This window comes from Callospermophilus lateralis, chromosome 16, assembly GCF_048772815.1.
Source record: "Callospermophilus lateralis isolate mCalLat2 chromosome 16, mCalLat2.hap1, whole genome shotgun sequence".
NCBI lineage: Eukaryota > Metazoa > Chordata > Mammalia > Rodentia > Sciuridae > Callospermophilus > Callospermophilus lateralis.
In genome coordinates, this window is record NC_135320.1 from 18,183,827 (window position 1) to 18,206,105 (window position 22,279).

General features: G+C 35.0%; 1 protein-coding gene across 1 annotated transcript in view; it reads left to right on the top strand.

Annotated features, from left to right (window-relative positions):
• Rp1 (RP1 axonemal microtubule associated) overlaps positions 1-22,279 on the top strand; it is a 148,565-nt gene that overhangs the window by 9,454 nt on the left and 116,832 nt on the right. The window contains exons 3-5 of the mRNA XM_076836283.1: positions 12,809-12,972; positions 17,007-17,093; positions 21,484-21,616. Of these exons, the coding sequence (XP_076692398.1) occupies positions 12,809-12,972; positions 17,007-17,093; positions 21,484-21,616 (384 nt within the window). The remainder of the gene's footprint in view (positions 1-12,808; positions 12,973-17,006; positions 17,094-21,483; positions 21,617-22,279) is intronic.

Sequence of the window (22,279 nt, forward strand, 5' to 3'; positions counted from 1 at the left end):
ATCAATTGATTTGACTTTTATTATTACTCTGTTCTTTATTTTTCCAGCATTTACAGATTTTATGTGGTTTTGTTCTGAACTTGTGATTTCTTGTATACATGAATTTTTGTCTAAGGCATCAAAAATATGCCTAGGACAAGAATTATATCTTTTTATATTGTTGGCTTTATATAACAAGTTTATTGAATATATTCTTAAATAAATGGAATAGACATAGACTTAAAGTGCTTCGTTTATTAATTTTAACTACTGATCTGATAAATGTATAATTAAAAGACCTTCATCACAATGTCCTTGTTCTTGTGCCAAATGTGTTGAGTCCTGGACCCTCAGAATATCTATGTTCATGGGACATGATTCAATATTTTCTCATTGAAAAAAAGATGCTCTACCAATAAGCTGCCTTTCTAGTACTTTTCCTAGAAATTATAATCACTTAAATAGTATTAAAAGTCAAAAAACATGAAAGGAAGGCTGGGGATGTGGCTCAAGCGGTAGCGCGCTCGCCTGGCATGCATGCGGCCCAGGTTCGATCCTCAGCACCACATACAAACAAAGATGTTGTATCCGCCAAGAAGACTAAAAAAGATAAATAAAAATTCTCTCTCTCTCTCTGGCTCTCTCTTTAAAAAAATATGAAAGGAATCAGAAAAGGTGGAGACAAAAATCTTAAGGCATTCTTTGGGAAGGAAAATTAAAGGAGCTGGAATGATTTAATCTGGAAAAGAGAAGAATGTTGACTTGAAAATTCTCTTCTGGAAAGAGTGTTTTTCCTGATTTAATAAAATATTAACTTGATAGGAAAAAACATATTGCTTCCAAGACTATAAATAAGCTTGACTAAATTATAGACCATAAAATTATTTTGCATAATTGTACTATGTTGCCTGGGTGTTATTCAGGAAACCTTCAGGATTCTTCTGAGAATCCTTCCACTCCATGCTTCTAGGCTGGTATAACAAGTCTTACAGGACTTGGAAATCTGTGCCTGTTGTCTAGAATGGACTTAGAGTAGAACTTTACTAATGTTCTTGGAGCAATACACGGAGGTGCTGAAATAACAAATTTGGTTTTGAGGGATGAAAAGTAATTAATAACATGAAGAATTACTTTTGTGTAAGTTCAGGATGAGTCATAAATCCATAAAAAATTTGTGAATTGCTACTCTGCCAGCTAAAGACTACCTCTACATAGAGTATGCTTTTTCTACATTAAGTGATACCTTCTTTTAGTCAAAATATGGAAGTTATAATATGTAAGTTTCTGTAGTGATCAGTGGGGAAATTGTAAAATAAAAGGGTGTAAGTTTTTGAGAAATAATATGGGAGAAGAATTAACATTAATTTTGTGCCCATGGTATACCAGGATTATGATAGATTTACAGGTTTGTTATAAGTGATCTTTTCTCATAAAGATGTAAATTTGACCTAATGACTCCATTTCTAAAATTATGTAATAGAAATTGGGAATAGAGAAGTAGATGACTTTCATCACTGGTATAGAGTACATATCATGGCAGGATTAGAACCTAGTCTTTTGTGTTTGAAAATCTGTTCTTTTTACTTTGTATTTTTTTTTCCACAAGAGGAAGAACAGTTATAGTGTTTAAAAAATGCAGTCTTCATTTCTTAGTGCAGAGAGACAGGAAATGACTTTTTAATTTGGAAAGAGTGTTGTATTTAGGTACACTAAGAAGTCTTGGGAAATAATACCCAAGAGATTTAGAAATTTAAGTTATACAGCATATGATTTTTGGTACCAATACCACATTAAACAATGTCCTGTGTGGCCCAGATAATATTGGGAAAAATAAACTAAAGTTATAATTGTGAATTAGTAATGCATACTCTGTCATATACTTCTTACTTAAAAGAACATGGTCATATGCATTGGATTTTGAGATCTAGGGCTATATCTTATAACTCCCAGAAGTAGAATATTAAAAAATTTTTATAGTTGTAAGAGGACAGAATGCCTTTATTTTATTTGTTTATTTTTATGTGGTGCTGAGATTGAACCCAGTGCCTGGGAAAGCTTTCTGTCATTCAGCTCCAGCCCCAGCCCCCAGAACTAGAATATTATTGGAACATCATAAGCACCTAGTAACTGTGTGTTACAAGGATGAGAAGTGTTTTTGAAGTCACTTATTCTTTACCTATTACTAATTTCAGATCCATATTTGTAGAAGACTATGCAAATATGCTGAGGGATTGCACTATTTCTGCATTTTATAAAGCAAGATTTAAGTCATCTTTAAAAATGTGAGGTTTTTTTCCTATAAAACATTCATTAAAGGATGTTTTTATTTTCATAAATCTTGCATTAAAAAACTTTTGTACCTGAAATTTAGCATGTAAGTGAAGCTTCAGAGGGAATTTAAGAATTTTATTTAAACCTCCCTTTCACTTAAGAGTAAAATACCTGAATGGCTAAGAAATGGAGTCTAGCTTCTTTTTTCAAAAACATTTTTATTCATTGTTGATGAATTTTAAAATTTTATTTATTTATTGGTATGAGGTGCTGAGGATCGAACCCAGTGCCTCACACGTGCTAGGCAAGCACTCTACCACTGAGACACAACCCCAGCCTGGAGTCCACCTTCTTGTACCCAGAGGAATACAGATGCTCCTCAACTTCCAATGGAGTTACATCCTGATAAACCAATCTCCTGCAGATACCAAGGCATGAATGTATACCTGAGTTCAGGGTTTCTGGTTGCGTGTGGCATGGTGAAATTTTGTTTATGTCCACCAGATGGCGGCGGTGCAATGCACTGTGCCATGTTCAGGCACCCTCAGAAGGACACTTTTGTGGTCCAAGGGAGTATTGTCAACATTAGCTGCAAGGAGTTGAAGTTCAGAAGTAGAGTGCTGTAATGAAAAATCATTTATAAGAGTTGATCTCAAGGAAAACCCAATTTGGGGAGGGGAGGGGACATTTAATAAAACACCTAACCCAAGTTGAAGCTAAGTTAATGAGTGATTATCCCAGTGGGTAAGAGTAGTTTTTTTTTTTTCCCAGCGTGGGAGGTACAGGGGATTGAACTCAGGGGCACTTGACCACTGAGCCACATCCCCAGCCCTATTTTGTATTTTATTTAGAGACAGGGTCTCACTGAGTTGCTTAAGACCATGCTAAATTGCTGAGGCTGGCTTTGAACTCACGACCCAAGCTGCTAGGATTGAAGGCGTGTGCCACTCCCAGCAAGGGTAGGGGTAGTCTCTTATATGATTCTTTTAAAAATGATTTACCTCTTAACTTTCCAGTGACACAAAACAAATACACCATTTTCAAGGTTTGAACTTATGTATTGAAATCACATTTCATTTTCTGGAACTCATTTTGTTGATTTCTTCATCTATAAAATGGGGCTGCTATTTAAAAATCCTTATGAGGAGATTACCTTATAAGTTTATTATGAGAAGATAACTAGAGATGCTCTTAGAGCTCTCAGCACAGACCATGGCCCCCCAGTGCTGAACACATTTTGTCTATTAAAAAAAAAAAAGCCATCAGTGTTAGTACTTTTGATAAACTTTTTAAAAGTTGGTGCTCTTCCAATCAAGAAGTATTTCTCTCTGTTGGGTGTTAGGATATCTAAAACAAATAAAAACAGTTATTCTATGACCCTTTATAAGGTAAAGGTGACTGAAATTTTGAGCCCTGTTTGGTGTCAAGTATTGTCTTAGGTTCTTTATGCTGATTGGTCCACCCACATAATAATGTCCTCAGATGGGTAATTGTATCTTTAATAGCCAAAGGGGGACTCACTCTCACAGAAATAGACCAGTAAAGGAGCACTTCCACTTTCTTTCTTTCTTTTTTTTTTATTAGTTGCTCAAAACATTACGATGACCTTGACATATCATACATTTGATTCAAGTAGCACTTCCACTTTCATGTGTGTCTTTCTTCCAAATTGCCCTGTGTTTTGTGGTTTGATCTTTTGTGTACAGGTTTCCCTGAAAACCTAGTTATCTTTTATTCCCTGTTTTTTTTTTTTGAGGCTGAAAGGGATCCCATAACTCCTCAGGGTAGCATAGTGATGAGACTCAGTTCTCTGCTTCTGCAGGAGGGTGACTTAGGAAGGTCTGTTTCAGCTCTAGGCCTCTGCAGCTGAGGAAGCCCGTTTTCGTGTTATCAGATAGTCAAGGCAGGGAATGCCTGCCAGCATTGTAGCTGACAAAGCTGAATTCTTCTCTAGTGCTATCAAGTGCGCCTTGTAGCTCTTAATGGTGGGTCGTGCCCTCCAGTGTCATAGCAATTCACTGCCGACTTCTTTTTGGGTTCGGCCACTTCTTTCCTTGTTCTTATCTCATAAATCCAAAAGAATGAAATTCACTGACGATGGAAGGCAAGAGTGAAAGGAGTAGGATTTATTCAAGTGGGAAGAAAAGAGAACTCTTGCGGGGTGAGAGGGGACCTGAGAGCAGATTGCCACTAGACTTGGGTCAAAGTTACGGGTCCAAATTTATGCTAATTGGGGTTTGGAAAAGTGCCGACACTATTGCTTAGCCCTGCAGTTTCCATTAGGGCCTGTCCCACTTCTGTTTTCCTGCCTCTCAATGGAAAAGTGGGAAGTTGAGGTTGCTGGAAAGTGGATGCTGGGTTTGGGGCTTCAGTGCTGTGTGGAATGGGTGCCTGCACTGAGCCTGGGTGTGACAGGTCTGGCTTGCCTCATTCCTGGCTTATTGCACCTCAGGCCCACATTGGCATGGTGGGCTCCAGGGGAGATTAGTGGACTGGCTGCTAATTGGCGGGGATTAGTGGGCTGGCTGTGCAGCTCAGCCACTGGGGAGCCATGTCAGTAAGTCAAAGTTATTTTAATCCAAAATAGAGTACTTTCCCTATTGTCATACTCTCTCATCCATTAAAGGATAATTTTAAAACAAAATCATGAGTCACATATAAATAAAACACGATCACGTGCCAAGAACTTTGTTTAACTTATGAAGAGGGAACCATTTGCATATTACAGTGGTTTCAAAGGAGAATTTAAAGTATCACAAAAAATAGGCAGCTAAAGGAATGCTGAAGTGAATATGGGTCTGTCTAGGACAATAATTAACTGCATCCTACTGGTCATAAATAATTTATACTTTTATGGACCAGAATAATTTGCATCATGACCTGCTTTTTACAACTTACAGGATTGTAAGACAATTTAAAGAATAATGAAAAGAAGAGATAACCCTTAAGAGGATGTTGGACAAGACATAGTCCCCTGCCTTTTTTGGTTCACTTGATGAAGTTTCACAATTTTTTATTTCATAATTTTTATCCTTCAGTGGTTTAAGTGTTAAGTTATTAAAGGAATATTCCCAGGTCATAGTAAACAATGTATGATTGGAAAAGCTTACTAGAATTAAATAACTAAACTTGAAACTTTCAAACAGGGACAAGTCTTAGAATGTTTGATGGTTTAGAGAATATTTTTTCATTCTGTTTTCAGGATAATAAACAATATACAGACTTTAGATCCAATATATAATGACTGATTTTAAACAACTGGAATTCTTCCATAGGATGTGCACATCAGCCTTTTCTCTACACATAGCTATTTCTGTACCTGATGAATATTTACTTCCTGATTCGTGAACAGAGATCATCAGAACAATAATAGCACTACAAAAAAAAAAAAAAAAACAACAAAAGGCAACAGATGAAAATCATTTTGTTGTTTTTCCTCCTCTTGAGAATAGTTCTTATCTTTTGTAACACCAATGTTGAGGAATAGCTGAAGTCTACAGAATACCAACTAAGTAAGACTGCTTAAAGTTCAGGTAAATCCATAAAATGAGTAACCTAAAATGGAACATGAGGTTCATAGGAAGACATGAGTTATACATCATAGGATTTCATTGTATTAGTGCTGAAAGTGGTTATTAGTGAGAAATGAATGACATTGAATACAATAGCTATATTTATAGGTATGAGTATTCATATATATATGTATTATTACAGTACTAAATTTGTTTAATATAGTTAGTTGCTGCCTCAGCTCCCGTGTTAGACTTGAAATACATTATTTGAAGCTCAGTCTTTTTTCTCCTCCCAGCACTTGAAATTGAACCCAGGGCCACTCTACCACTGAGCTACATCCCTAACCCTTTTTATTTTTTATTTTGAGACAGGGACTGGGTAAATTGGCCAGGCTGGCCTTGAACTTACAATCCTCCTGTCTCATCCTCCTGAGTAGAGGATGCCCTGCTTGAAACCCATTATGATCCTGTCACCTTGGCCTAGTTTAAACCTCTCCATGTGGCTCTTCACCAGATAGCCTGCTTGATGCTCATCTCACTCATCCAAACCCAGTGTCCTCCACAACTGTTGTCTATGGTAGAGTATAATGGTTAACATCTATCTCGCGACTAAATATGCCCTACAGGAGTGAGGGGGATAACATTTCTTTAAACTAGCAAATCTACTGTCTCCAAGGGGAGAACTCAGGGATAATGCCCATGGATCTTAATAAATGCATAGTCCTATAGGCACCCCTTCCCCATTGAGCACCCTACTTCCTTTAGACGTCTTTTTGGCCTTCTCTCTGCAGCACTAGTCTCTCTGGGAGCTGTGAGTAATACATTTCTTTTTTCAGCATTTTGATTTCACTCCCTCATTGTGTCTTACACAATAGACAGAAACCCACCCAAGCTTCAACCTACTTCCTTCTCTTGAGGTGGTTATCTTCATAGGAATAAACACCTGCTCATGGGCCAGACTCAGAGGCAGCAGGTTGTTTACCAGGATAAAGAAGTATCCCATGAAAGGCAGACTGCAAATATCCATGGCCGAAGCTTTTAGATTCCCAATCAGGGAATGGCTGGAGCTTATGGTCATTCCCAAGGGACAAAGACATCTTGGCTGGGGTTGTGGCTCGGTGGTAGAGCACCTGCCTAGCATGCATGAGACACTGGGTTTGATTCTCAGCACCACATAGAAATAAACAAAACGTCCATTGACAGCTAAAATAAATAAATAAATAAATAAAAAGAGAGAGAAAGAGATCTCAAACTAAAAACGCCATAGCAATAATATCACAACATTTGTATACATATAAGTTGCATTTATTCTCATGAATGTGGTGCAGATAAGCCAAAAGAATAACACAATGGCATTTAAATAACATTGGAATTTGTTTTAGACTCATATTTAAATATAGGCCAATATACATAGCTATATATAATCTGAACCTTCACTAAACAAAGATTTTTATATGAAGAAGGACTTAGACCAATAAAAACCTTAATCTCTGCTATCTATGCTATTTTCACTACTGCACCTTTGTTTGGGATACTTCCTCCTTCCCCTTTCCTAAAAGCTTTGAGATCTTTCTATTTATTTTGGTATTTTGAAATTTCACAATGATATATATATACATTTTTTTCATTTGTTGTACTTGGCATTTAGTATCCATATCCTTTAGTTCTGGGAATTTGATTTATATGATTACTTTAATCTTTCCCTTCTGTTTCTTTTTTCTTTCATTTTGGAGTTCCTGTTGTGAATATCACCTGAGGATGATGAATCTGTGGAACAATTTCTTAATTTTCTATTTCCTTCTATTTTTTAAAATAAACTTTATTCATGTGTAATTTACTTTCAGGAATTCCTTGATTTCATGTGTATGATTTAAAGGGATTTGACCAACATATATATTTTTATAACCACCACTGTGATCAAGATACATAATATTTTTATGACCCTAAAAAATACTTTTCGTGCCCTTCTACAGCAAATTCCTGCCCCATTTTTATTGCTCCTGAATCAATAGTTTGTTCTCTCTATATGCATACATCATATGTAAGCATATGTATTTATCCATCAGTTAATAGATATTCATTTTCCAGTTTTGGGCTGTTATGAATATAAGTTATATAAGTATTAATGTGTAAGTCTTTATTCAATTCATGTTTTTATTTTTCCTAGGTAAACCTGTAGGAGAGAAATTGCTGGCTTGTATGATGATTTTATGTTTAGCTTTAGAAGAAATTACCAGCTGTTTATAATGTAGCAATCTATTGTGCCTCCCCCAGCAATGTATGAGAGTTCTAGTTGCTCTGTAGTCTTGTTTGTATTTAAAATCCTTTTAAATTTAGCCATTCTAGTGTGTGTTTAGTTGTATCTCTGTGGTTTTGACTTGCATTTCCCTAATAACTTATGATATTGAATATTTTTACATGTGCTTATTTCATTCATATGACTTTTGTGGTTCAGTGTCTTTTAAAATCTTATTTTCTATTGGGCATTTGAAATCTAGAGCTGTAAGAGTTCTTATATATTCTGGGTACACTATATTCTCTGGTGTATGTTTTGCTCATCATTTTCTTCCAGTGTAATAATAGCTTGCTTTAAAACTTTTTTTCTTTAAATAGTGGAACTTTTAAGAAGCTAAAGTTTTCACTTTTGGCAAAGTCTAATTTGTTAATTTTCTTTTTATGGATCAAGTTTTTCAAGTTCTATTGAAGAAATCTCTTCTTAGTTCAATGACAAGATTTTTCTCCTGTTTTAGGAGTTTCATAATTTTAGTTGTTCAATGGTTTTTTTTTTTGGGAGGGGTCCCATTGTGGGTTTTCTTTTCTAATATGAAGGGATGTAAAGATTAAGGTTCATTTTATTTCATATGAATATCCAATTATTCTAGCACTTTTTGTTGAAAAGACTCTCTCCATTGAATTCTTTGAATTAAAAAGGATAATCTTTTGTTGAAAGTCAGTTTCTACACTCTCATTTTACTTCATTGATTTGTCTATTTGTATGCCACAACATACTGTCTTGATTACTGCTGTTATAATAGTAAGCCCTGAAACTGAGTAGTATGAAACTTTGCAACTTCATTCTCTTTTCAAAATTGCTTTGTCTAGTCTAGGTTCTTTCATTTACCTCTGCTTCAAACTCTGCCCCACTGACAGGTGGACACTGAAGACTTAAGTTTTGAGCTTGCAATCCACTGTGGATGGATTTTTGTCCACAGTCAGAGAAGTGCCCTTGGGCTTATATTCCTAGATGAAAAGAGAGACCACAAAAAGATGGAGGAATCAAATTAGCTCAATGCTTAGAGGCCGTGTGATGAAAAGTGTCAGGGAGAACTACATACAATGACCCTGGCATTGTGAAGAAGCCCATCATGGCCTAAGACACTCAAATTGCTATGTTAAGAGACAAGGAACAGAAAAGAAGCCTTTTTTTTTGACAATGTAAGAGAAATATCTTCCATTAGTTCTTGAACTACTCAGCAGTTTTTATTTTATTGCTACCTCAATCAATCTTCAAACAATAATAGCTAAGACTAAACAGTCTTTACTTATTGCCTTGTGTATGGTTTTATTTCCAGTGGATTAACCCCAAGTATTTGTGATTCATATTTCGCCAATGCTCACCAATATAAGCTTCCTTACAGACAACATTGTAATACAGTGGCTGCAGATCTATGTCTTAAAGGCTGATTCCCTTTCTCTCCTGTTTCTTATCTATCTATCTATCTATCTATCTATCTATCTATCTATCTATTATCTACCTATCTATCTATTTATTTATTTTTATTACTGGGTTTATGAATTGCAGTCATTCAGGTGTATAGATAGGCACATGCCCTATTTCTCTAACACTGTATTCCAAGAGGTTAATTTTTATTTGTATAATTATGCTTTAGCCAGCTTTTTCATTGCTGTGACCCAAAGACCTGACAAGAACAACTAAAGGAGAAAAAGTTTATTTGGCTCATGATTTCAAATGTCTCATTTCACAGATTATATACTCCCTTGCTTTGGGCACAAGATGAGGCAGAACATCATGGCAGAATGTCATGGTAGATGAAAGCATCTCAGAACATGGACCCCAGGAAGTAGACAGAGAGCTTTGCTCCCCAGGAACAAAATATGAAACCCAAAGGCACACTTCCAGTGACCTACCTCCTCCATCTACACCCCACTTGCTTAGAGTTACCTCCCAATTACTCCATATCCAAGGATTAATGCACTGATTGGGTTAAGGCTCTTATAACCCAATCATTCAACTCTGATAATATTTGCATTGTCTAACACATAAGCATTTGGGGGATGCTCATATTTACCATTACATTGTTTTTTTTTGAAATTTACAAGGCGGATAATAGTCTTTCTGTGTAACTTTTAAGTATCTCAATTAATTTCTCTACTTTTTTCCTCAACATTGCCTCCTACTCAAGATTAAACATTTAGGAACAACATTTTGTTGGATAACACGAAGTTATATGTTCCCAGCTGATTTCCTCCACCACATTCTCCCACCATGATGTTCTGCTTCTCCTTGAGCTCCAAGAAATGGAGCCTGCTGTCTATGAACTGAGACCTCTGAAACTGGGAGCCCCCCCAATAAACTTTTCCTCCTCTAAAATTGTTCTGGTCAGGTCTTTGGTTACAGCGGCAAAAAAAACCCAAAAACAAACAAAAAAAAACCACACACAAAACTGACTAAAACAATTTCTTAATGTTTTTGTTGAGAATATTTTTATTTATGTTCATGAGGGTGATTGCCTTGTAGTTTTCTGAGGATGTCTTTTTCTGGTTTTGGTATCAGGTTAATGCTTTTCTCATACAATGAGTTGGGAACTATTCCAAAGGGGTTGCGTTGGATTGATATTATTATTTTCTAAAAACTTTAAGAGAAAACTTACTAGTGAAGTCATCCCCTGAAGTGCTTAGTGAAAAATAATTCAAACTATAAGTTTATTATTATTTTTAGAAGATATAAGAGAATTTAGATTTTCGATCTATTTTGTGTTTGCTATGGTAATTTCAGTGTTTTATTAAGCAAATTGCCCACTACCTGCACTCTGTATTCTCCAATTCATTTACCCTTCAATGTACTCTTTTTCAAATTAGGGTCTAAAAGGGGGATGAGTGGTAAGAAGATTTTTAGAATTTTTGTCTTCTTTCTCCCATAATATTTCTGAGAAATCTGGGCTCGGTGCCCTACAAATTCTTGAAATCTGTGTCACTCACTTCTTTGCTTCTATTTAACAATGATTATGGTGCAAAGTTTTGTACATTCTTTGTTTATACTAACGTGGGTTTTTATTTCTTGGGGGGAAGGACTTCTTTGTTTTTAAAACTGCATTTGTTTTAATTTTTCTTATTTATTTTGTTAGTTTTTCTGTTATTGGGCTTCACCTCATCAAAATCTTCCATTGAGAGTAATTTTTTTTTTCTTTTTGGTATGTTGACAACTACTTCATATAGTTACATCTAATGGAGGACAAAGACATCACCTTGTGTTTTTTATCCATACTCCCCCCGCTCCCCTTCTCCACCCGATACTGGATACCTAGTCATGACTGAGTGACTTGCTGCCTTTTGGTTGATCAAAGTCTAAGTGATAAACTAAAAGGTGAATCTTGGTTGGTCTACTTTCTTGTATTATTCCCTTGAAAGGCTAAGGTTGTAATGATTTAAGGAGGTGCAGAACCTATAGTAAACCATCGATGGATTTCATTATTTTAATCTTTATTTCTACTCCCACACTTTTCTTCTTTTTCCATCTTGGTTGCTGGAAAATGCAATTTCTCTCACTATCGATTTGGTCCTTGCACATTTAGCAAGTATTGATTCTCCCCTAACTTCCTTTGCCTCATTTTTAAGACAGCAGATGTTGAAAAGCTTTATTTCATTTATTCAGACAAACACTAGCATATCAAGTGTTCTGCAGAACACAAGTAGAATTCTCCCATCTCCAAATTTATAATTGTGATTTATCTGCTTCTGCTGCTGTTAAAGATAGGATTTCAATTTCTATTTATTTGTAAAAATTATGTTCTTATTTACTGAAGGATGGTAGCCTATCTTGGCTTTTTATCTTGTGTGGGACAAATAAAGTATAATTTTCAGTTTTAAAGTAGATTTTTACAAACATATAGTAATTTCACATATACTTGTTATATCATATATGTAAAATTTAAACTTAGAATTGTATTACTTATTTTAATGATAAAAGTGGGAAATCTATATTGCTTCAAATTTGGTAGAGAGAAAATCAAAGTTGAATGAGTAGAATGTTGGTTAAGTCCCTAGTTCTGAATTTTATTTCCCTGTATTCTTACTTCTTTTATGTAGTCTTGAGTGTGTTCCCTAATTCTCATTTTTCACTTGTCTTACATCAACTTTCTGATGTTTACCCTAAATAAATCTGACAAAATTAAGTTGAAACCTTAGGAAGTTATACCATACCACTACTAATGTGTTTTAATGTCTAATCAATCTCATTTATACTCACAATGAACCATATAATTTCTAGCACTGTTTTTATTTGTTGCTGGATGATACAAAATTTACTTAATGTTTGTGAAACTCAGTTACTTTATCTGTTAATTAAGGATGCTTAAAATAATAAATGAAATTGTGCCTGATGATTTCTCAAATTCTTACCTTATTGATTCTAATTTATATTCTTATATAAGTTATATTTTAGAAAATAAGTGTCTAAACTCATAAACCTTTAAAAGCATAATGCAGAATGCATATATTAGAAGTTAGAGCTAAGAATATTGGATACATTTTGGCAAAAGGTTGGGAGCTTCAGAGAAGTTCTATAATGACTCTTTGAGTCCAGGCATGACCAACTATGACAGGATATTTTCACAGTCACATTGTCTGATATAGTAATCTTATTGTGTATTTTAAAAGCCAAGTCTTAAGTTCTTTGTTGTGGCACTTTTCTCAAGGAACTGACCTCTATCTGTCCTGTCATCTACTAGCTTTATGATGGCCTGTTGTTCGGAGTCTTTCATTTCTGTAAGTTGACACAGTGTTGGATATTATTTGTGCTTCTGCAGGTGGTAACTGGAAAGTTTCCATAATCACCAGCGACTTGCCAAATGCAGGGACCAGCTCACAGATTTATATTGTATTATATGGACAACATAGAAGTTCAGCCCCTATATATCTTTATGGAACAGATGGGGCCCGATTTCAGGATGGCCATGAAGACATCTTTACTGTAAGTAATAAAACGGAGTAAAACTGTTAATAGAAGTGATGCAACCAGTAAGTACTTTAGAATGACTGCAGTTTATTAAACCCGGCTCTTCCTATTGTAACAGATGTGCCCTGTAGAAGATCAGTCAAAAGAAATTCATGACACTCTTTGCTCAAGCAAATTTAACACAAGTAAATCCACCATATGGAAGAGACAGTAGTAGCAAGAGAGAAATACTAGATATTCAGCATTTATTGTTCTTATAAGGGTGACTAACAGCGGCAAGGTCTTATGTGTCTCAGGCGCTACAGAAAAGTTTCAAAGCCAAAGTCAAAAAGGGCAAAATACAATTATCAAATGATGAGGGCAAAGAAGTTGTCTTCAAGTTATTAATTATGAGTAGTAGTTTTTCCTTGTTATCCAGGGAGAGACATCTTGAGAGACACTGAGATCAGAATCTAGAAAGAAACAGGTAGCAAAGATGATGCAGGTGAGACCAGCGCCATGTTGTTAAACCAAAGTAAGAAATGTCATCCATCAGTGGCAAGATGGGCCAAGCATTGAGTCGTTTGTAGGTGCTGCATAATGGCTGTTGAGTGAATGTCTGGGTGCATATTTTAAACCAGGTGGAGAGAATGAAATCATAATCAGAAAGTGGTATCTTCAGTACCTTAAGTTTTCACGGGGCATCCCTTCCATGTGACACTAAGTGCTTGGTTTTACTGCACCCACATGTCACATATCACAGGGGTGGCCAAATCATTCGCAAGTATCATTCCTTTTAGATTGGTGTGAATTATCCTTTCCATACTTTCTATGAGTTTTTTTTAAAAAACCCTCTTTCTTGTATTGATGGTCACTAGAACTAAGAGTCTTAAAAAAAATGAAGATTTTTGTCATTATTTTTCATATATTAGAAATAAATGTAGAAGTGACTATACCAAAATTTGTGTAAACTGTTTTTCTTTTTTGTGGGTACTGGGGATTAAACCCAGGAATGCTCTACCACTGAGCTCCCAGCTTCCCCCCTCCTGCCCCCCGCCGCCTTAAAACTTTTGAAACAGGGTCTCCCTGAGTTGCTGAAGCTGACTCCAAACTTGTGACTCTCTCCCTCAGAACCCTGAGTCCCTGGGATTACAGGTGTGTCACTACTCTCAGATGACTTGTTTTTCTTGTTACTGTTTTGCTATTGTATTGTCTCATGGTTACTTTTAAATCAAATTTTACTTTCAGATAATTTATAGGGCTAGATCGTTTTGAGTTCTATAGTACGAAAGGAGTACATTTAAACTCTCATTCCCATTTCCCATAGAAAATCATTTACATAGTGTGATGCTTCTTGTTTTTTGGGTACTGCTACCTACATTTCAGCTGTCGGTTTGTCTTGCCCTCTTTCTAGAGCCTTCTTGGTGTGGCTAAATTTGTCTTTGTAGAGTTGTTAGCTTCATTGAGTTTAGTAATTTTATTCAAATATTGATCATAGCTTTATTTGTCCTGGTGAATTGTGTTTTGGTAAGGCTTCTTAGGAAAACCTTTCTCTCCCATTCTTCTTTCCTTTTGCTTATACCTTTTTCTTATAGATCTTATTATTATTGTGGTAGAATGCACAGGACTATACATAAGGGTTCCCGTTTTCACAGTTTTAAAGTCTACAATACTGTGGCTTGTAGTGCATTCACAATATTGTTCAACTGTCACCACCATCTTAAGTCACCCTAAAAGGAAACCCCATTGTTCATTAACTCCCACTCCTTTTACCCTGAACTTCTAGCAACCTCCCAAGTGTTTTCTATTTTTCTTTCTATACGAATGCTTTACATTTCTTCTTCTTGCTGAATGATTCTGCATAGAACTTTTAATACAGTGTTGAATAGGAGAGACAAAAACTGGTATCTTCGACTTATTCTTGATTTCTGATTTGGGGTAAAAGCTTTCAGGGTTTCATCTGTGAGAATGTTATCTATAGTTGTTTTTTTTTTTTTAATTGATGCCATTTATCATGTCCAGGAAGTTCCCTTTTATTCCTAGACTTTTTAGTGTTTTTACCATTCACAAAGAGTGTTGAATTTTGTGAGTTTTGTTTTTTCTCCCCCCATCAGTTGGAGATGGCTGTTTTGCCTCCCTTCATTCTGCTTATGCAGTGTGTTATATTCTTTGTGTGTTGACCCCATCTCCATTCCTGGGATAAATCGCACCTGGTTATGATGTATTGTCCCTTTAATGTGGCTCTGGATTTAGTTTGCTAGTTTCTTTGCAGGCTTGTGTGTGTGTATTTGTTAGGAGTCTTGGTTTGCCCTTCTCTTATCTCCCGTCTGGCTTTGGTATTAGTGCACTGCTGATCTTGAGGAATGAGTTAAGGCGTGTTCTCACCCCTTCTGTATTTTGTAAGAGTTCAGTATAAATTGGCATTAATTTTTAAAAGTTAATTAAATCAATTTATTTCAAGGCAGGGTCTGTCTGTGTTGCCTATGTTGCTTAAGCTGGCCTCAAATTTAGGATTCTTTTGCCTCAGCCTCCAAAGTAGCTGGGATTATAGGTCTGCACTACCATCTCGCTCAGTTTAATTCTTTTTATTTATTTATTTTTTAATATTCTTTAGTTGTCAATTGACCTTTATTTCATTTATTTATATGTGGTGCTGAGAATCGAACCAAGTGCCTCACACATGCTAGGCAAGCACTCTACCACTGAGCCAAACCCCAGCCCCTTGCCCAGTTTAATTCTTAAATATTTGTTAAAATTCACCCGTGAAGATTTCTGTTATAGACTTCTTATTGTTGGGAGGTTTGTGATTACTGATGTAATCTTTTTAATTGTTATAGATCTACTCATGATTTTTCTTTCTTTTTGAGATAGTTTTGGTGGCTGTGTGTCTCTAGAAAATTTCCCATTTCATCTAGGTTAGCTACTCTGTTGGAATATAATTGTACACAACATTTTTTTCATAATCCTTTTTATTTCTGTAAGGTTGTTAGTCATGTCTCTACTTATATTTCTGATTTTAGCAATTTGAATCTTTGTTTTTCTAGGAGACAGGTTCTTTCTGTATTGCCTATGTTGTTTAAATTGGCCTTAAAATTTTATCAATTTTGCTGATATTTTTCAAAGAACCAATTTTTGGTTTCAATGATTCAATTGTTTTCTGTTATCTATTTTTTTAAATCATCACTCTGATCTTTATCTTTTCCTACCTTCTTCTAACTTAGAATTTAGTTCTTTATTTTCTAATTCTTTAAGGTATAAAATTAAGCTAATTATTTGAGATTTTTTTATTATATTTATATATATTTATTTTTCTCCTTTTTAATATATATGTTAGAGCAATAAATTTCCTTCTGAGCTCTAATTTCACTACATGCTTTATGCTATTTTTGTGTCATATTTTTGTTTTCATCCATCTAAAAGTATTTTCTGATGTTTTTGTAATTTCTTTTTCGACCAATTCAATGAATTGTCCAGTTTTACTTCTAGTATTGCTTTCTAGTTTCATTCTATTATGTTTAGACAAAATAGTGTGTATGATTTTAGTGTTTTAAAAATTTCCAGATTTGTTTTTGTTACACAACATACAGTCTATCTTGGGAAATATTCCAAGAATACTATATCTCTTGTTGAATGGGGTGTTCTATAGATGTTACGTCCAGCTAGTGTATGATGTTCCAGTCCTCCATTTCTTTACGGTTTTGTCAAGTTATTCTATCTATTACTCAAAGTCAGGTATTGAAATCTCCAAATTATCATGGCCTGTTTCACTATTCAGTCCTGCTAAATTTTAGTTCATAAGGCTTGAATTGTAGCTCATAGAGCATATCCTTGGCTCCTGTGAGATTCTGAGCTCAATCCCCAAGTCCCATTCCACCCCACCAAAAGAAAAAAAAAAAGCCTCATATACTTTAGTATTTTAGTGCTCTGTTGCTGGATGTGCACATTTATAATTCTACTCTAACATCTCGATGAACTGACCTCTTTATCAATATATAATGTCCTCTTCTGAGCTGTTTTTAAGTGGATTTTGTGAAATTACATTGAAAGATGTTTCTTTGACTTCTTTATAGATTACAGTTGGAGACATTGGAACGGTTTTTAAAATTCGTATTGGTCATACCAACTCTGGCCACTCCCCATCCTGGCACTGTAAGAAGGTAAGGATATATCAATAATATTCTCCTCCCCCTTTTCTTTTTGCAAAATTTTCTGCAAATTTCTCCAAGAAATTAACTCTCAGGGAGACATTTTATGTCTACAGCAGGTTGATGATGTCAAACCTGGACCTTATTAGTCAGTACATTTCTTAAGAAAGCAGTATTGTATTCCCTTATCAACTCATTAATTCCTAATTGGTTGGGGGAATTTCCTGAATTAAGCAATACTTTCACTTCTATTCAAAGAAAAGGAAGTACTGGGATAATACTCTTGATAAACTCACATAGCATTTTTTTAAGAACATTATAGTTATACATAGTTGGGTTGATACCGACAGAATCATACATGCATGGAATTTGATTTCAGTTCACATTCCCCCTTTTTCTCTCTTCTCCTCCGTCTCCCCATTCTCCTTCCTCTACTAATATTTATTTCTCTCATCAATTTATTTTTTTTTAAAGTTCATAGTCATATTTACTCTGCAAACATTCATGAAATGGCACACTTATGGATTTGAACACTTTAAAATGTTATACTTCAATAGAAAGCATTAAAATACAAACATATACACAGTATAAAATATATTCTTGGCCATTCCTTGCCCCTAGATGAGGTAAGTTCAAGGATCCTAAACAGGTTGAAGTTGGCCAGGTAAAATCTTAATTGGAAATTAATATTGAGCCAAAGTAAACAACCTGTATATTATATCACACCTTTGAACTATTCTTTATGACTGAGTAATTGAGAATTGTTCAGCTATAGTTTGTTGTTGGAGAGATTTCTCAGTTAATATTTTTATTAAGTAGGAAGAAGAACTAATTTTGTTTGTAATAAAATACTGAGTCCAAGGATTTCTAACCTGTCTTATTAGATTATTCTTTTTTTAAGATTTATTTTAATTAGGTATATATGGCAGCAGAATGCATTCTGATTCATTGTACATATTGCAGTACAACTTTACATTTCTCTGGTTTTATTCGATGTAGCGTCATACCATATCTGCTGCCATACATGTACCTAGGGTAATGATGTCCACTAATTCCGCCATCTTTTCTGATAGATCCTTTCTATTTTTACATAAAGGTGAAATCCACTGTAGTATAATATATGCACATAGCAAAATTGTTAAAATTTTTTTCCACAATTTCCTTCCCTTTCCTATCTCTCTTCCCTCCCTCTTGATCTCCTTCTATTCTATGATCTTCCCTTTATCCTTATGATATCCATTCCTCCCCATTATCTTTTCCTTATTTTTTTCTACCCTCCACATATGAGAGAAAACATTTGACCCTTGATTTTCTGAAACTGGCTTATTTCATTCAGCAGGATGTTCTATAGTTTTAATCCATTTACTAACAAATTACATAATTTCATTCTTCTTTATGGCTGAGTAAAACTCCATTGTGTATGTACTGCAATTTCTTAATCCATTCATCTATTGACAGGCATTGGAGTTGATTCCATAATGTGGCTATTGTGAATTGTGCTGCTATAAACATTGAGGTGGCTGTATTGCTGTGGTAGGCTGATTTTAGCTTTTGGATAAACACTAAGGAGTGAAATAGCTGGGTCATATGGTAGTTCCATTCCTACTTTTTTGAGGAATCTCCATACCCTTTCCAGAGTGGTTGTACTAACCTGCAGTTCCACCAACATACACATACCTTCTTGATATACTTGCATTAATGATGAAAAGATGTCTAGCTATATAGCATTTGCATAAAAAATTTATTAAGATACATCATTGTGTTGATGACTTCATGATATACTAGACGTGAATTCTAACTCTAGAATTTAGTGCACTCATACTAAGCAAGATAATAACCCTTGAGTATTCTTAAGAAGGAAAAAAAGAAGGGTTAAATTTTCTACATTGTTCAGAATGAAAATTCTGTTCACTTTCCTCATCACTGGTAAATGCAGATCTCTCACACGGAAATCAATACAGCATGTCATCCATTTTTTGGTATGATATATTTACATCGTATCATTTCAAAATAAATGATCTTTAACTATACCAGTTCTCAGAGAGCAAAGAATATCTAGTTACATGTTCCTGATATTGTTGACTAACTTTTTTTTCCCTACAGTTTTGGAATATGTGAGCAAATTAATAGAAAATTCAAGATCATGGCATTTGCAGGGAAATGGATGGCATTAGAGCAGATTATGCTAAGTGAAGTTAGTCACTCCCCCCCCCCCCCAAAAAAAAAACAACAAATGCCCGATGTCTTCTCTGATATGAGGGGCGTGTCTCAAAATGGGGTAGGAAGGAAGAGCATGAGAAGAAGATTACCTGTAGATAGGGAAGAAAGGTGGAAGGGAAAGGGAGGGAGAAGGGGAATTGCACGGAAGATGGAAGGAGATCCTCATCGTTGTACAAAATACATGTATGATGATGAGAAAAAAAAAGAATTGTGTCACCTTAGATTGGGTAGAGAGAAGTGATGGGAGGGGAGGGGAGGGGAAGGGGGGAAAGGAAGGACAGCAGAATTAAATAGACATTGCTGTGGGTATATATGTGACTGCATGACCAATGTGATTCTGCAACCTGTACACTCAGAAAAATGAGAAATTATATCCCATCTGATACAAATGTATGATATGTCAAGGTCATTGAACTGTCATGTGTAACTAATTAAAACAAATAAAAAAAATTAAAAAAGAAAATTAATGGAAGATGAATAATTACTTAAGTCAAACTTTTTATTCCACCAGTAGGGATGAATAGTTGTTACTCATGCCATCTTCTCAGTCACAAAGCATCCTGAAGCAGAATGAAAAATAATATAAAATCTACTTTGTGAAAATATAGAATGTGGATGTTAGATTTCAAAATTTAAAATTATTGCCTGGCTTTTATATGCAATAATGTTCTCTTTTATGCCATATAGAGCTTTTGATGTATGATATTAATGCTTAGGGTGGTGGTGTATGCCTACCATCCCAATGACTCAGGAGGCAGGAGGATGACGAGTTCAAGGCCAGTCTCAGTGATTTAGAGAACATTCAGCAATTTAGCAAGACCTTGTCTCCAAATAAGCAATTAAAAAAAAACAACTGAGAGTTTAGCTTAATGATAAAGCACCCCTGGGTTCAATCCACAGTACCAAAAGAAATAAATCATATGATATTCAAATTGATACTTTTAGTAATTATATAATATCATCTTTTTCCTTTTTCTCTGTTTAAAAACTGATTATGAAAATTATCATTAATGATTATGCCATCTCATTTTATTGATAACCAATAAGAAATATTATATTCATTATAATGTTGGGATGCTAAGATAGTTATTAAGTGGTCTGAAAATATTATGTACTATTGCAGAGGAATGATATAAAAATCAGTCTGAAAATTCCTATTCTCTTTCTCTCCATGATAACTACTTTCTTTTTGCAAGACAATTTGTTTGCCTGAGGTTTACCTCACCTCTATTTGAATACCAGTAAAGAAGACACTCTTTTTGGGATGGGGTTGCTGGGGATTTAACCCAGGGCCTCAAAGATGTTAAGTATGTATCCTACCACTGAGCCAGCCCCCAAACATTTCTTAAATCAAAGTTTAATTCTGAGTGTATAAAATCTTCATGTAATTCATCTCAATTAAGATGCTGATAATAGGTTGGAATTTTTCTGTTTAGTTTTTATAATTCACTTTAGCAGTTTGAAATTTGACATTTTAAAGAAGCCAACTTATACCTACAACCTGAAGGAATTTGAGTGAAAACTCTGCTTTCATATACAATACCAACAGTGATACAACATTTCCATAAAATAATCACATTGCTTTTAGGAACTTAATTCTTTCAAGTTTAGTTGGGGAAGAGTACAAGATAGAAAGTTAAAAATGCTGGTTTATTTTCTGTTTCTCAAATGACTAATTTTGGCCTTAATAGCTTAATTGCAAACCAATGATTATTCTCCGTGGTTCTCAGGGAGACTTTCTAAAAGTGACATTGTGTCTGAAGTGTACTTGGTATGCATTTATAAATGTGAATTCCTGGATCTGTGTGAGACCCACAACCTTAAAGTATTAGGTCCTGAAGATTTGCTTTTTAATGATATAATTTCTAAAATACATTAAATTACATCATTAAAACTCTTAATAACATAAAACTTGGGAGAAATTGGCATGTTTCATATGAACATTTCAAAACAGAAAAATTACAAATAGAAACATTTCAAAATAATAAAAAGAAATGCCATTGTACAATAAAAGATCAAATTGAAGTAAAAAGAGTAAATATGCTTTTTTTGGGCAAATAATCCATAATTTCTTATATTAAAAAATGTAAAATGGTTTCTGAGCTAAGTGGAGTGTTTGGACAAATTTTGTTGGAGACTTTGATAGGAGATTCTTTTGCAAGTAATATTGTTGCTATCGTAGATACAGTTGCAGAACATGAATTCTGGAGAAGAGTTTTATATACCTGTACAGCGATGGTTGGCGCGAGATCAAGAGGATGGAGAAATCTGCCGAGAATTGCCTATTATAAATAGAGGACAACCCATCCTTCCAGGTAGGGACACTCCAAACCCAGGCAGCACAAAAAAACCCTCATTTGCCTAAATGTTGCAGGACAGGGAACTCAATGAATGCATGATGAATAAATGAATGAATGAATGATTAAGGACTGCTAGTTTCTTATCAATTACCTCTGCTGCTGTGCCAGCTGCATCTAAATATGCTTTAGCTGTTTCACATGCTGGCATTCAAGAATATGTTCTTGTCACTGTTAGCCCTGTAGGAAGGTCAACTAAAGTGCCTCTCAATCAAAACAAGAAAATTAATTCTTAGAAGGTCATGAGAAAATTGAATGTCAAATGAAGCGAAGGGCTAAGACATGCAAGTTAACGTGTACTTTTCCCACAAGGTTCTACCGTGCTTTTGAAAATTTATCTCTTTGATCAGGAATTGAAAACACAACAGCTCAATGACTTTCTAAACATTTGCCCAGAAGCAGAGATGTGTTCAAGTTTTATGTACTTGCGGCTGAGACTAGTTTTATCAAGTGCAGCTCTTGATATGCTTAGAATTTAGGTAGTGACTGTTCCCCACCACAAGAATCCAGGGTGACCTTGTCTATAAAAGCTATTTGTTCTTGGGGTCTAGTTACTAGCCTATGCTTTGGAAGATAATGGGAAAAAGGTATATGAGAATTATTAAATTGACAATTGGTAAA